Source organism: Penicillium verrucosum (genome assembly GCF_028828655.1).
Source record: "Penicillium verrucosum strain IBT 35672 chromosome Unknown utg000001l_segment0_segment0, whole genome shotgun sequence".
Taxonomy (NCBI): Eukaryota; Fungi; Ascomycota; class Eurotiomycetes; order Eurotiales; family Aspergillaceae; genus Penicillium; species Penicillium verrucosum.
This window is the reverse complement of record NW_026643210.1, coordinates 7,795,536-7,810,176: the sequence shown is the minus strand read 5'-3', so window position 1 is coordinate 7,810,176 and position 14,641 is coordinate 7,795,536. Positions and strand designations below refer to the sequence as shown.

At 45.8% G+C, this 14,641-nt stretch overlaps 5 protein-coding genes across 5 annotated transcripts; 3 read left to right on the top strand and 2 right to left on the bottom strand.

The window, feature by feature from the left end:
- Positions 1–4,026: 4,026 nt before the first annotated feature.
- On the top strand, positions 4,027–5,262 carry N7516_002854 (uncharacterized protein; the record flags this gene model as incomplete). Its single annotated transcript, XM_057215574.1, has 1 exon — positions 4,027–5,262. The coding sequence occupies one exon, from the start codon at positions 4,027–4,029 to the stop codon at positions 5,260–5,262; it is 1,236 nt and encodes a 411-aa protein (XP_057077457.1).
- Positions 5,263–5,656: 394 nt separating this feature from the next.
- N7516_002853 (Dynamin) lies at positions 5,657–5,929 on the bottom strand (the record flags this gene model as incomplete). Its single annotated transcript, XM_057215573.1, has 1 exon — positions 5,657–5,929. One exon carries the CDS (start codon positions 5,927–5,929, stop codon positions 5,657–5,659), a length of 273 nt encoding a protein of 90 aa, XP_057077456.1.
- A 749-nt stretch (positions 5,930–6,678) lies between these two features.
- On the top strand, positions 6,679–10,129 carry N7516_002852 (ankyrin repeat protein; the record flags this gene model as incomplete). The annotated part of the gene is made up of 2 exons (XM_057215572.1): positions 6,679–7,121; positions 7,177–10,129. The coding sequence occupies 2 exons, from the start codon at positions 6,679–6,681 to the stop codon at positions 10,127–10,129; spliced, it is 3,396 nt and encodes a 1,131-aa protein (XP_057077455.1).
- Positions 10,130–11,009: 880 nt separating this feature from the next.
- N7516_002851 (pirin family protein) lies at positions 11,010–11,933 on the top strand (the record flags this gene model as incomplete). Its single annotated transcript, XM_057215571.1, has 3 exons — positions 11,010–11,358; positions 11,418–11,554; positions 11,607–11,933. 3 exons carry the CDS (start codon positions 11,010–11,012, stop codon positions 11,931–11,933), a joined length of 813 nt encoding a protein of 270 aa, XP_057077454.1.
- Positions 11,934–12,605: 672 nt separating this feature from the next.
- On the bottom strand, positions 12,606–14,221 carry N7516_002850 (uncharacterized protein; the record flags this gene model as incomplete). Its single annotated transcript, XM_057215570.1, has 5 exons — positions 12,606–13,022; positions 13,077–13,468; positions 13,520–13,711; positions 13,779–14,040; positions 14,102–14,221. 5 exons carry the CDS (start codon positions 14,219–14,221, stop codon positions 12,606–12,608), a joined length of 1,383 nt encoding a protein of 460 aa, XP_057077453.1.
- Positions 14,222–14,641: the final 420 nt, after the last annotated feature.

The following is a 14,641-nucleotide window of genomic DNA, read 5'->3' as shown; positions in this document are numbered from 1 at the left end:
TAGCGATCCTCAGTGAGGACGCGGAAGACAAGGCGAGACAAGTTCGCGAACCTCAGAGGACGCAACAAATGACGCGAGCTGAGAGATGGTGGTTCTTCAGCAACAACAGGGAGAAACGGCAAACAATTTTCAAGAACTTGAAGGACGGAAAATGTAGAGGGCACGAGTCAGAGATGGTGATGCTTAGAAAAGACGATGGAGGAAAGACGAGAGAGAAACGACGAGAGAGAAGAGTGAAGGGAGAAAAGACGAGACATTAGGGACGTGTGGAGAGCACTTAAGTCGTTGTTCTGTCTTTCTTTCTCTTTTCCTCCTTTCTTTCTTCAGATCTTTACGATTTTCTATCTTCTCTTCCTTCCTTCCTTTCTTCTTTCACTTAAACTATCTCTAACGTTATGTTTGAAACTTCAAGGAACAAAATAAAATAAATATAGGTCTTCTACGGCGATGAATCTGGGTAAAGCCATAAATGCACTCTGCGCTATCAGGGACAAGATTTAACATCCGCAGTTTCATCAACTGATATATGAGGACGATAGGAATAATTGAATCTTGTACGTTCTTCTATTGTTGTTGAATGCTTCTTAAGTTGAATAGATATTGTACCTTAAGCCTGTTAAGAACAATCAGGTAGTTATTAAATCCTTTTCTTACTGTCTTTCTGCCTAAGTCATTAAGTAAGTAAGAGGTAACGGATAGTTCTTTGAGGAATAGAATAAATATAGAAGTTGAATAGTGTTCTGAAGAGAGAAGGCTGTTAGAGATATACTGTGAGCCTAGATAGTTCTTTAGACCTATTTGATTCAAGGGATAGGCTATTCAGTTACTAGGATAATACTTTTATGCCCGTTCGTATAGAGAGGAAGATGAAGCCATTTAAAGTATTATTATGGCCTAGAGAAAGAGGATTAGGTAGCCTAATAAAGGAGTTGCGGAAGGACTGGGATATATGGGTGGGTATATTGTGCTATTTCTTGTGCTGTACTGCTTATTAGCTGACCTGGTCAAAGGTTTCGTTTATTATTATTTCGAGAATATAAGCAAAGCGGATTGTCCGGTGTATATGGTTGCAACGGACTCTAGAACGTTATAGTCTACGTACGATCTAACTTCCTAAATCCGAATGTCGAACCTAAACTTAGTATCTATACTATATTCGATAAAAACATTGATTCACTAGCTATCAAAATAGTATTTTACGAACATAAACAGATATCTCTTGCTTTTTATACAGTTATTTTAGAGGTCTTAGATCTAATAGGCCTCAAAAAATCCATCTATCTCTACAGTAATACCACGCTTACTGTGGCTAACAGGTCTAAGCAACTAGATAGGGCGTAGGGCCTAAAAAGACCACCAATTAGAAGCCCGCGAAGACCTAAAAAGACCAACTGTGGTAGTTAAAGTAGTAATTACTGAGACGCACACCAAGTTGATTCGTGATATTGGCCGGTGGCTCGACCTAATCGATGGTCTCGCGAAGGTCGGACTAGCTATAAAAGCAGACCGAAGGAAGCCCAAGATTACTATCAATAAAACTGCCAAGGCAGAGATCGAAAATGTTCAAACTATCGTGATGATCGAAAGCAGTGAAGGTGACGAAGTCACACTAACCGCTGGCCCACTTCTCATTCCGTTCCACCTTTTTTTCCTCCGACCTGCAGAAACTCCTAGGGAGGGCGACATAATCATTGATGAGAATGCGCTCAAGGAGATCGCCCAAGAAATCTAGGAAATTCAGTTCACAGATTGATGTCCTCACTTTGATTAGCCGCGCATCCTGCTTCGGAAATCACTCCTTCCTCCATATCGTAACGTCCGTTGCAAAGATCAAGGGTTTGAGCTGTACCTCCCAGATTGGTCGAGCCGGCCCGATTGAGCTTTTCATCGAGTCCGTACTGCCATGGGGCTCCCCAGTTGGTGTATTTGAAATTGAAATGGACTTTCAGTCTAGCTGTGGAGAATTGTTACTTGGTTCTTCAGATATCAGGCGCTGGCAAACATCCAAGTATTGCTAGTAAGACTTAATGCTTCTAGTTGTAGGTATGTATAGATGCCAAGATGCCGAGCGTTTCAAGGACAGTCCAATGAAATTTTGCTTTTGTTCAGCTGAAGGGGTCAATGCATTAGTCGCGCGACTTGGGTGATTTCTCACCTGGCTTCTCACCCTGTCCATAGCGCACTCACCCTTATCACCCCCGGTCGCGCGACCGTAAAGCGGCGCTCACCCATTTCTCACCCGGGCGGCACCCACCGAACTATTGACCGCACATAAGCCACACGCCGGTGAGTTAGTAGGGTGGGTGACCACCAGCGAATCCTCACTGTTGTATGTCGGTGTTCACTCATCTTTTTTTGATTCATTAGGAAATATCCTCTTACCGCCCTACTCTTCAGCCTATTTAGCCCATTCACCTGAACGCCTTAAACATCACTATTCTACACCTAAATATCCTACATGCCCCTGAACCGCTGACGTGTCCTTCCCCTCCCGCGCTGATTTTTTCTCACGCATGTTATTTTGGTTATAAAAGGCTGCTTCTCGAAACGCTTTCGTCACAAATGTGCAAATGCTTCGCCTTATCCCGGTGAGATGAAATGCCCTGTGTGATGAAACGCCAACTAGGTACTTATATATTCGAGCGCCGTCACTCCTAATCTATATACTAATGAGTATTTGATTTTTTAAATGATACCTCTTTTCAACCCAATATTACGAAGTGGCGGATTGTAGGATGACACGCACTACTGATTGACTATTGGTGTACTTCTCGGTGGAATGGGACCACGAAACTTGCCCTTGTGAGTGATTAAAGCTTAATATTCAACTTCAAACACCTAGCCGTGCCAAGCGCCCAACAACCGGTCCCCGGTTGTTGGTGCGCCCCGGCAAACACAAAATTCCCACCAAACGCAAAATCTAGAAAATAAGTATCTTTTATATAACTTACCAATACAAAAGGTACTTAGGTATCCCGTTAGCATAACACACTTTTTCTCGGCCCTCGAACCAGTTAGGGCAAATATAAGGAGATATAAATAGTGTGAAGGAGGTCTATATTAGTTAAACAAACTTCGATAAGGAATATTAAGTATGCTAAAATAAAGAAATTATCTAGGTATCTAACCATTATACACTCTATATAATGCTATTTCTAAATAATTATTCTTCCTCCGTATTAAATGTTAACAATTAATACTACCATTAAATTAATTAAGCTAGACTCGTACTATATATTCGTATACTTTCTATTACTTTAGCTAGTTCGAGTGCTGAGAAAAAGCATGTTATATAAATCTAGAAATTAAGTACCTTTTGTATTAGAAAGCCATACAAAAGATACTTAATTTTCTGGATTTTGCGTTCGGTGGGAATTTTGCGTTTGCCGGGGCGCACCAACACCAGGGGACCTGGTGTTGGGCGCTTGGCACGGTTACCGTGGCGAAATACGTTAGTTAGAGAAAAAGGCGGTAACTAGGTAAGTCAATTAGCTTAGTCAATTATTTCGTTGTGGTCATTGGCTGTTCCAACACCCTTACAGTGTCTACCAAGACTTATAGAGGCCAGGGTTCAAATCCCCCATTATAGATGGTTGTTGATGCCTAGGTGCCTTATTTCGCACCGCGCTTTACAGTGTATGGTAAATTTATTGATACTACAGCTGTCAAAAATGAAGCTTTTCACCTCCATACAAATAAACCCCGGGTTCTGCCAGCTGGATATCCACTAATAAAAGCTAAGGGGTAAAGGGCGGTATGATTAATTGAGAAGGCGGTAGCAGAAGGGTGTTAACACTTTTGTGGAGTCACTGTATGATTACTAAGGTATCTGCAATAGAAATTCAGGTATTTTAATTTTTCTGCTGTTCTAAAGTCAGGCAGTAAGGCAGCAAACCATCTATAATGGTTGATTTGAACCCTGGCCTTTGGTACAGTGTCCACGGGAACTCTTCCCACTTCTTAGCTTTACTTCCACCCCTCGATCTCCTCCAATTCCATCATTCCTACAATTCTATCTTTCCAACTATGGAGCACCTATTCCCATCTTTTATCCGCGTCATACGTAATCTCGATGACGCTACTAGGCTGCTCGCGACTTTTCAAGAATTCGAAAGCAACCCGTCTGCTATCAGTGCGGAGGATCGCGTTCGGTTTCTCGACTTTCCTGACTTCTCAACCCAAGAGGCAAACATTTCCGCTACAACGACTCTTAGTAAGGAAGAGCTTTTAAAAAAGGCTGCTCAATCGCCTAGAGCCCTTACTTCGTCTGAGGTTGAATTACTTCATAGCCGTTATTGGGGACAAATCAGCTTCCCGGAAGAAGATATCCGTTTCGATTGTTTCGAGAATTTAAGGCTAGTTTCTAATGAATACTTCTTTCAAACACTCGAGCGGCTTGAGAGATTCCGAAGTTCTTTCTACGCGGAATTCGAAGCGGATGCATTTAAAAACGCAGAGGCGGAGATTTCCCGACGGGAAGATAACAGAAGAGAAGCCGAGGATAGAGCAGATCTGGCACGGATTGTCGAATATGGCCACCCCTGGCTACGCCAGCTGTGGCAGGAAGACGAGGGCAAAAAGCTATGGGGCTATACAATTTTCCAAAGCTTTCAGTGGAAGCTCGAGGATCCTGAACGGCAGGAGTTATATGAACAAAAACAATCTAACTTATTCCATTGGGCGCACCTCGCTATTAATTCTGGAATAAAGATCGGATCCCGGTGGTACCTTGAGGGCCTTGATTTGCCATCTGGAATTGGTAGTGATGAGTCTTTCTTATCGACGTTAAATCAATTACGGAAGCAATTTAACTATCTCCGATCTCAGCCTCCTAAGAAGCAAGTACCGTATCTATTTATGGATATGGCTGAAGGCAAGATTGACGCTATTCCGGAGGGAATTACCGAAGGCCTTCTTCGCAACGTTTTCTTATATCTGGATCATAGCGCTGCGGCGTCAGTCTTGGATTCTCGCGGACCAGATAGTGCATGGATCTGGGCTGTTGACCCAGACTACGAGCCAAAAAGCCAGGACGGCTCGAGTGGGTACCAAGGCTTTCTTCGCGTTCGTCTTCAGCAACTTCTCAATAACTTCTACGTTGCCCGGCGCTGGCACGCGGACGAGTGGCCGATGGAGGACTTATGGAATGCGGCCCAGAAGGACCCTCACAATGCCTCTTTTGTTTCTATGAAAGACGAAGAAATCTTTGCGCAGAACTTGAGCCGGGAGGTTGCTACCGCTATAAAAAAGTCCGAAGGATAAGATGATGGAGTCTGTAGCATATGAGCATGCAGATCTACAAAATGGAGAAGATGAATGTGATCAGGATCAAAGATAAAAGATGACGATAATGAATCTAACTAGCTGCCATGAAGCTGCGTCTATATAGCTTCATGGGACAAAAAAATCAAAGACATAAAGGCTAGAAAGATCTAGCAACAAACGCTCCATGAGCAAAGGAAGATCTGCCATACACTGCATGAAGGCAAAAGGCATAAAATTCATCTTTATTATGAATACATCATTAGACTAGCATTCACACGGTTAGGTTAAATATGTGCTGAGCCCATGATGTTGGGTTGCCCCATAACTCGAATACTCTATGCTCCGTACTCATACAGCAATAGAATAAGTCACCAACTGTCTCTACATTTAATTATTTACATTTGTTGGAAGTAGCTCCGATGCAGTATGCTTCTTCAGCCAACAGCCCCTGACATTCACCCTTCTTCGTGTTGAGGGCGGGGTTCATCTCGTAGAGACAATCCAAGGAGCCATTCGCGTGCAGCTTGTCCACCACATCGAATACCCCGTTGTCATTCCACAGTCCCTCATCTAGATAGATGAATGCGATCCGTAAGACATCCTCGTGGCAATTCACAGACACGATGCCGCTTTCAACATTGTCCAAAAGCTCTTTAGCGCTCATTGTATCAAAGCACGTGTAGCAATAAAGGGAAAAAAGTGGTAATTGAGGAAGAGAATATAATTAACAAGCACTGGGATGCACCTGGGCACCTGGGCGGGCCTCCAGGACCAAAGCTAAGATTGGCAATATAGCCTACGAGAGGCATTTACTTCGGTCTACCGAACTAGGGGCCAATGGTATCGATGTGACTAGGATCATATTATCAAAAATTGGAGTTTTTACAGCACGAAACAGATAGGACAATTGTTTTATGGACTGGATTAGGATCTGTGAGGGGGATGTTGGGTGCCTAGGTGCCTAAGGCATATAGCCCCACATGAGACAGATCCACTCCTATGTAGTAGATAGCTTCTCTCTCTCTCCCCTTTTCTTTCTCCTCTCTGTCCATCTATATTCAGACGAGTCCTACCGTGTTGTTTCTCCATCTCTACATCGCAACTCCGCAGGACTGTTCTGTTAAGAAGCCTGAATTTGAATGTAGTTCAAAAGCTTCATGGTTGATGTATTAACAATTTATAGTACACTGTATTAGGGCGGTGTAACTAGAAGGCGATACTAATTTAGGTATCCAGGCATCAAAACCCTCCTAAAAGGCGGACCTGACCATTTTGCCGCCATTTCCCGTCCCCGTCTGTGGCTGTTTTCCCCAATGTGTGTCAGTGTATCAGCCCCCCATGTGATTTGGCGCTAATCATCTCAGCTCCCCTCAGCCCCCGCAATGTCTTGGTCCTTCATGTCTTAAGTCCCCCATGGACCCGATATCTGCGATCGGGTTTGCTTCGGCAATTGTTCAGATTCTAGGCGCACTTACTTCGACTATTCATGGCCTGCATGAACTACATGGGAAGTTCAGCGATGCTGATTTTACAATCCATTCGCTTATTCAGGAGCTGAGCTGTATCCAGGCAGCTCTCACGAGTCTGAAGGAATGGCATCAGCTCAGTTCTTCCGATATGATGGTATCAGAGGAATTCAATGAGCAGCTCGTTACAGCTATGGGTGGCTGCCAAATTATCATGGAGGTTCTGTCTGAGGATGTAAAGAGTCTGGTTCATGGCAGTCGCTATGACGGCACAGTTGGATTTAGATTACGCATTAGAGCCATTTGGAAAGAAGATATCATGAAAGGACACCAGGAGAAACTACATGCGCAAGTGATGGCATTGCAGCTATTACTCCAAGTCTGCCAGTGGTGAGAATATCCCCTCATGTCTGGAAACCATACAGAAGCTTATAACCCTTTTAAGTCATACATCACAAGAACAAGTCCGCTTGTTAAGACAGGCAACGACTCGTCGCATCATGCGCAGGGTTCGCGACGACACCGAAACACTAGTATCCGCACGGAGTCAGGCATCTAGCGCGGCAAGCATGTCCCAGAAGAGCAGTTTCACAGCCAGTGACCGAGTTTTTGATTTCAACCATGCTCTCGCAGATTCGCCTGTATATCGCAGTTCACCCCAACAACTCGCACCATCAATCGGGGCCTCTATTAGCCAGACCGACAGCAATAATGGCCAAAGTGCATTCACAGATGAAGGCTATGCAGATACCCCTACGCGCAATAGCAGCGTTACAAGGCCGTCAGTTGATGCTGCTCCACCCCGCCAACATCATCTTCTCTTGCCCACTAGTCCATCGGCGCCAGTGCATCCAGCTCACAGGAGGGCAACATCTTACCAAGATGCACCGCGTCGAGGCTTGCATAATATTCCCCGGAGCAAGTCAGATACTAAGACATCGAAGACACCTGAGAGATCCGCCTCTAACCGTGAAAGGATATCTTCTCTACTTGGCTTGAATACCTCCAGTCGTCTAAATCTTGCCTCCTTGTCCTCTAAGGGCCCACCGAAAGTAGGCAATGGCACACCTTTCACAAGAGTGAAGCCTAGACGAGAGCAAAATCCCCATATCAGCATTGATTTGACCGGCACAGATGCTGCCTCTATTCCACAGATTGTGAAGGCCGCCCAAGCCGGTTCTCAAGGTGAGGTAGCACGGCTCATCGAATATCGCATTAACATTGAAGAGCGACATAAAGCATCAGGTCGAAATGCATTGCTTGTTGCTGCGCACTGCGGAAAAGATGACGTTGTTGAGCTTTTGATTCGACATCATGCTCGACTAGATGTGACCGATGGGGCTGGCTGGACCGCACTTCATCTTGCAGCTTCGCGTGGTCATTGCGGTGTCATAAGCTTACTCATGGAGGAGAGCAACATTGCTGAAGTTCCAAACTATCAAGGCCGTACAGCACTACGAATTGCTGTTGACCGAAGCCAGCACGATGCCCTACAAATGCTGCTTACGCATAATGCAAAGGTCAACACCCGTGCTGAGAATCAAATGACTACTTTGCACACTGCAGCAAGGCAGGGTGATGCGGAAATTGTGTACATGCTTGTGTCAAACGGCGCTGATATCGAGGCCAAGGACGCTACCATGATGTCGGCATTGCACTATGCATGCGAAGCAGGCCATGTCGAAACCATTGCAGTGCTTCTGGCTCACAAAGCTAATATAGAAGCTGCCGGTCGTGATCGCAAGACACCATTGATATGTGCTGCCGAAGCAGGCCGGTCACAGGCTGTCGAATTCCTAATAAAATCCAAACCAAAGGCTTCGTTAAATGGTATGGATGACACCGGCATGACTGCCCTGCATTGGGCTGCCTATAATGGCCACGAAGAGACTGTGGAAATTCTCAGTCAGAAGAAAGGATCCCTGGCTAAGGTTAATGCAATGGGACGAACGGCTTTGCACTTGTCCGTTATTCGGACCCAATTTGCTGTCGTTGAGCCATTACTACGCAAGGGTGCCGACCTCAACAGCCAATGTGCAACAGGTCTTACTCCGCTTCACTATGCCTGTATGGCAGACAGTATCGAGATAGCGACGCTGTTACTCTTAGAAGGCGCTGACATTGAAGCACCGGAATATCAACACCAGCAAAGACCTTTGCATATCGCAGCAGCGCGAAGCTCCATACACCTTCTGGATCTACTTTGTGACAAAGGAGCTTCTTTAGATGCCCGAGACAGCATCGGAGATCGGCCGCTAAGTGTAGCATGTCGCTGCGGACATGTGGCTGCAGTACAAAAGCTGCTGGATCGAGGATCTCCTCTCTATCAGAAGCACCAAGCTACGTCACGCAATGACTCTCCTCTATGTTTGGCTGCCATGGCAGGCCACCTACCCGTTGTCTCGCTGCTCCTAGAACGCGGCGCATCGGCATCCAAAAAGGACGAGGGCGGCTGGCAGCCTTTCCGCTATGCGGCATATCATGGCCACCTGGATATTCTTCAGGCACTCTTGGTTCGCACTAGGATACCCGACATGGATGTCCCAGATATTATTCGCATGCCTGAGACAATTGGGTTCTCGCCAGATGTCATTATCTCTGAGGACTGCAAGGCTCGGGTGAGAGAACTTCTCAACCAGGCTTTGGTGGACTCTGGTCTGATGCCTCCAAGTCATCCCCCAAGTATGCCCCGGAATGTGAATCAGGGGAATTATCCCGCTCAATATTCACAGTCCCCCAATTCACGAGACCGCGAAAGCTTTTTGCCTCAGGAGCTACCTGCAACTCTAGAGCATGGTCTGCCTAGCAGTCGTTCAACAACTCCTGAGCGTGGCTATCGGGCTGAACCTCCACAGCCCATCGACACCTTGTCGCATATTCGTATGCGACCCGGTGAGCAAATCCCACCGCTAGTAAACGCGCAAATTGCTTCCGTTCGCAATGACTCTCGTGGCGTATCCCCTATACGGCCACTCGAACAGGATCCTACTAAGAGGATTCTTAGTCGGCCTCCAGCCAGAGAAGAACCACCGGTGTCCGCCACATTCATTCCTCGGCAAATCCCTGTCTTTCCCTCTCAAATTCCCCAGAGATCTTCGGGGATATCGTCTCGCGCCTCGTGTGCTGGAGGCTCTGCCGCTGGAAATACGCCAGTGCAGTCACATAATCATAGTCAAGAGAGTCGCGTTCCTAGAGCAATTCTTCCTCGGCGATTAAGTGACTTTTCGACTCCGATGCCCGAAGAGCCGTCTGAACGTACTCAGGATACGGTTGGTGATCCCTCAGACTCGGATTCGGATTCGATATCTTCAGTATACACGGCACCCGAAGGAGATATGGACACCGATGCTGTCTCGAGGATGAATGATCGAAGCGGGCCTTATAAAATAACTGCATAAATTCCATCATAGTAATTTTAGATGGTGTAATTGCCTGAAAGTGTCGATAACCCCAAAATAGGATTCGCAAGTGTGCCTTGGAGAAACGTAGGGATACTGATACGTGTTTCTGCTATATTGCTTTGTCACGGTCAAATCAGATATGTCTACTAAGTTGGATACTGACAAATTGTCACTCCGTTCTCACAGCATAGTCTCAAGACTTCTTTTCTTACCTACCTACCTACATATACATACATACCACTCTCTCTCCCTAGAGGGAAAACAAAAAACATACAACAGTGAGGATTCGCTGGTGGTCACCCACCCAACTACTAACTCACCGGCGTGTGGCTTGAGTACGGCTGAGCGGACGGGAAGCCCTATTTTCCACACCCTATGGTCGTATGTATTTTGTTACTGTTGCATAAGAATTATAGAGTACAAATCATTTGAAATCAATTGATGAGTTTTGCGTCAGAAATGTGAGCACACAATAGACAGAGTGGGAACCGGGTGAGAGCTAAATGGTAGTATAACTATTTGAATAATATTCTATTGTATTCCTCTATTTTAGTTTCTATACTAAGATACTATACTTTACTAATAAGTTAAAGGAAATACCAATCTGTATAAATATCCATGGATAGTCGTTATGTGAAGATGACTAACTAAGCCACCGGCACATGATTACATCTGGCTCTATACCTACTTGGGACTAGTGCCATTCTTATTGATGATGGATAATGATTCCATAATCCCGGTAAGATGCGTCTAGACGACTTGATCTTAAGCTATATAAATCCTCAGACCCACGTCTGATTTTTTTTTTCTAATCACAAAAAAGAATAACCACAATCACATTTCAATTGTGCTATTTGACCAATCTAAAACTAAAATAATGTCGAATTCCCTTGCCCACGCCAAGATTGCTCTCCGCCGATCCAGTGAACGTGGATACGCTGAACATGGCGGCTGGCTCAAATCTTTCCATACTTTCAGCTTCGCCAGCTATTACGATCACCGATTCCATAATTTTGGAAGTTTGCGTGTTCTAAATGAGGACCGTGTTGCAGCGCGCAATGGATTCCCAACGCATCCGCATCGCGATGCGGAAATCTTCAGCTACATCCTAAACGGTGAGCTAACGCACCGGGATAGCATGGTTAAGAAGGGCTCCGAGGGCGAGCAAGGGAAACAATTTTACCGAATGAAGCGGGGAGATGTACAATTCACCACGGGCGGAACGGGCAAGTCTCTCGAACCTCTAATTTACCCCGATAAGTCAATTGAAGCTAACGTGAGACAGGAATCGCACACTCGGAGCAGAACGAATCCAACAAGTCGGTTCACTTCCTTCAAATTTGGGCACTCCCCTGGAAGCAAAGTCTCAAGCCACAGTACCACACTATGACATTTAGCGAGGAAGAAAAGCGCAAAGCATTTGTTCCTATCTTATCCCCCGCTTGCTGCGGGACCCGAAGCTACCCCGGCACAGGAAAAGGCTGCCGTACCCAAGATTTCCGGTACTATCCCCATTCATGCTGATTTCGTCATGGGGGCTGGAATTATTACGCCGGCTTCGACATTTAAGTGGACTATTGGCGCCGGAGAAGCTGTCGAGTCTAGGAAGAAGCGGAATGTTTACATTCACCTACCCATGACCAAACAGGGCAAGTCCAAGGTTATGATCGATGGCAGGGAGGATGCCGTTCTTGAGGAGGGTGATGGGGCCTTTGTCACGATGGTAAATGCTGGAGATGCGCTCCGCGTGGAGAGTGTCGGGGAAGTAGAAGCGGAGGTTATTGTGCTGGATAGCAACTGAGAATCACCTCTTTTGAACTGAGCTTTTGTTGATGACCTTTCATGTATAGTAGGAACCCAAAGACAAACATGAATATGAAGTATCTGTGCTCGTTTATTAGCTTTTTACATCGTTCATCTTCTCGTACATTGTTTTACACTTCCTGGCGACTAAGGCCTCCAAACTTTTGCTCTTAGCTGTGACTTAATCTGCAGAGTGTGTCATTCTTTCGTGTTATAGCAGACAGAAATCAACACCTGTTTGCTGAAAATAGTTGAGTTAGTGGGTGCTAGAATTGCCATTGATTGACTTGTTGTGGTCAAATATGGCTCGGTGTGCCAAAAAAGCCCGAGGGGGGAGTTTAGATAATGAAGCTACAAGTGCACAGCTTAGGTGTAAATAGCCCAGGTGAGCTAAAACATGGGTCACTGAGTCCGCCTCATATCCATCTCAAACAAAACCTTCAAGTCAAAGCCTTTACCGAAATCAAGGCAAGTGTCCGACTTCACATCAGCGTCCAAGAAAACCTTAACGTGTGGTCTATCATATTTTGTGTGATAGAGATGAATTTCTGAGCCCAGTCTGTAGGCGGCGATTTCCGGGCTCATTCCTTCGAGATACGGCCCACCAAGATAGTATCTTAATGTGTGAAGAAAAAGAAGTTTGATTTAACAAAAACATTAACATAACTATCTAAACTGAATTGTCGGCGCAAGACCAGGCAGCCGAACCTCCGGACTTCTCGTAGCTTTTGATAATGCTGACAACAGATCCATAAGTACCTCCGATCATCAAGAAAGTTCCCGCTATTATGATGAAGAAGCACCATCCGACCATGAACATCCATCTGGGCGACCGGCGACCCTCTTTACGGTTCCAGTTGTCATACAGCCACATACCACCCATTGGCTGGAAGCACATGGGAGTACCTAGTAAAGCACCCACAAGAGAGACGAGATCACTGAACACGGGAATAGCGCTAGCAATGATATAAGCGACCAAAGCAGTCCCGATAGTGCAGCTAAGCCAGACCACCCAGTGGGTCATAGTGTTGGATGCCAAATGGCGGGAACCTTGTAGGATGCGGACAAAGACATATTTTCCAGTGATCTAAATACCTGTTAGCTTAGGTAGACGATAGACGATTTTTGTTATCAAACTTACGTGAATGAATAGCAATGTGCTGACCAACAGGCCTGGCAGAGCAAACCCATAGCTCACTTTTTTTACGACTGGACCAGCGGATCCAAGAGCAGGGGATGAAACGTATGATCCACAGTAGTAGTAGATAACAATGCCGATCGCAAGATAGTATACCGTGACAACTCCCTGGCAGAGGAACAACGATCGGTTGAAATGACGGGGCTCCCGCATCTCCGCTGCAATAGAGAAGAATGCTGGAGTACCGGCGTACGCAAACACGATGGTACATACAGCAGTCATGGCATCGGTGAAGTCTGGATTGTTGACAATTTTGTAGTCAGGAACCCAGACAGCGTCTTTCGGTGCGGCTGTTGGACGAGGTTGGATACCAACGGCGACAGTGACGATCATGACTGGGACAATCAGGTTAGATTAGACGTAAAGAGCACGAGAAGAATACTCACTTGAAGTCAAGATAGAGAACAGACCAATCCAGGCGAGCCAAGAGAGACGACCTAATGTCTGGATACTACCGAGTATACATGCTATAATAGCAGCAATGGCAACATAGACTGCCGTGCAAACGGCATGGTCGGAGACAGCATTGAGACCGATAGAGATCCCCAGCATTCCCGAGCCGGCGACAAAGACCCACCCTATTGTGGGTCAGCAAGTGACACTCTTATGACTTCGTGTATTGTTTTTTTTTAGGATTCAACTCACAGAGAACAAATGCACCTCCGAGTAGGATTCTTCCCGTGCGGCCAAGTAACAGCTCGCCCACATCGTCAATACCGTAAACCTCGCGATGTCGAAGTTTGAAGACACCGATTATATAGTCGGACCACGTTGTGATGGCTGCAATAGCACATAGGCATATTACGCCAGGAACTATGCCTAATGAATCGAAAGCGACGGGGATTGAAAGGACACCGAGACCAATTTGGGTTTTCATCATCAAGACGGATGTTCCTAGCCATCCTACCTACATTGTATAGAGTGATTAGTACACGACACCGAAAGAGTTACAAGGTTAAGCAACATACATCGCGATAATTCGGACCTTCTTCGGTGATTTCTCCAAAAACGGCATCATGCTGAGCCTCGAGGACCTGTCCTTCACGTGAAGGGACAGGACTTAATGATTTCTCTTGCTTCTCTGACATATTGGAATAATTGCAAACTACAGATAATGGTAATTAGGGCGGGAATTAGGCCCTTTAAACCCGTCTATCCGGTTAGGTTCGGATTTCCCGGTCTACCCCGTCTGCCCAGACCGGTGCGGTGTTTATTGCCATCAGCCAAGGTTTCAGCCTTCAGGGACGTTCAGGGGGATCGTGAGATGGGTGAGCCGCCCCGACACGCCACCCATGCAGAGATAAGGCTTGACTGTTAACTTTGGCTTGTAATTAGTTTCTTTTTTTTTTTGGGGTGAATCGTCTTTATCTTAATCTATGAAACGTTTATTTGAACTACGATGAAGTAGTGTGAGATACTAGTATTTCCGGTTTTAGGATCATCATCGACCTTTTCCCCACAACATGTTTTAGTCCAACCTCAGTCCACTTTTCTTAATGCGGGGAAAC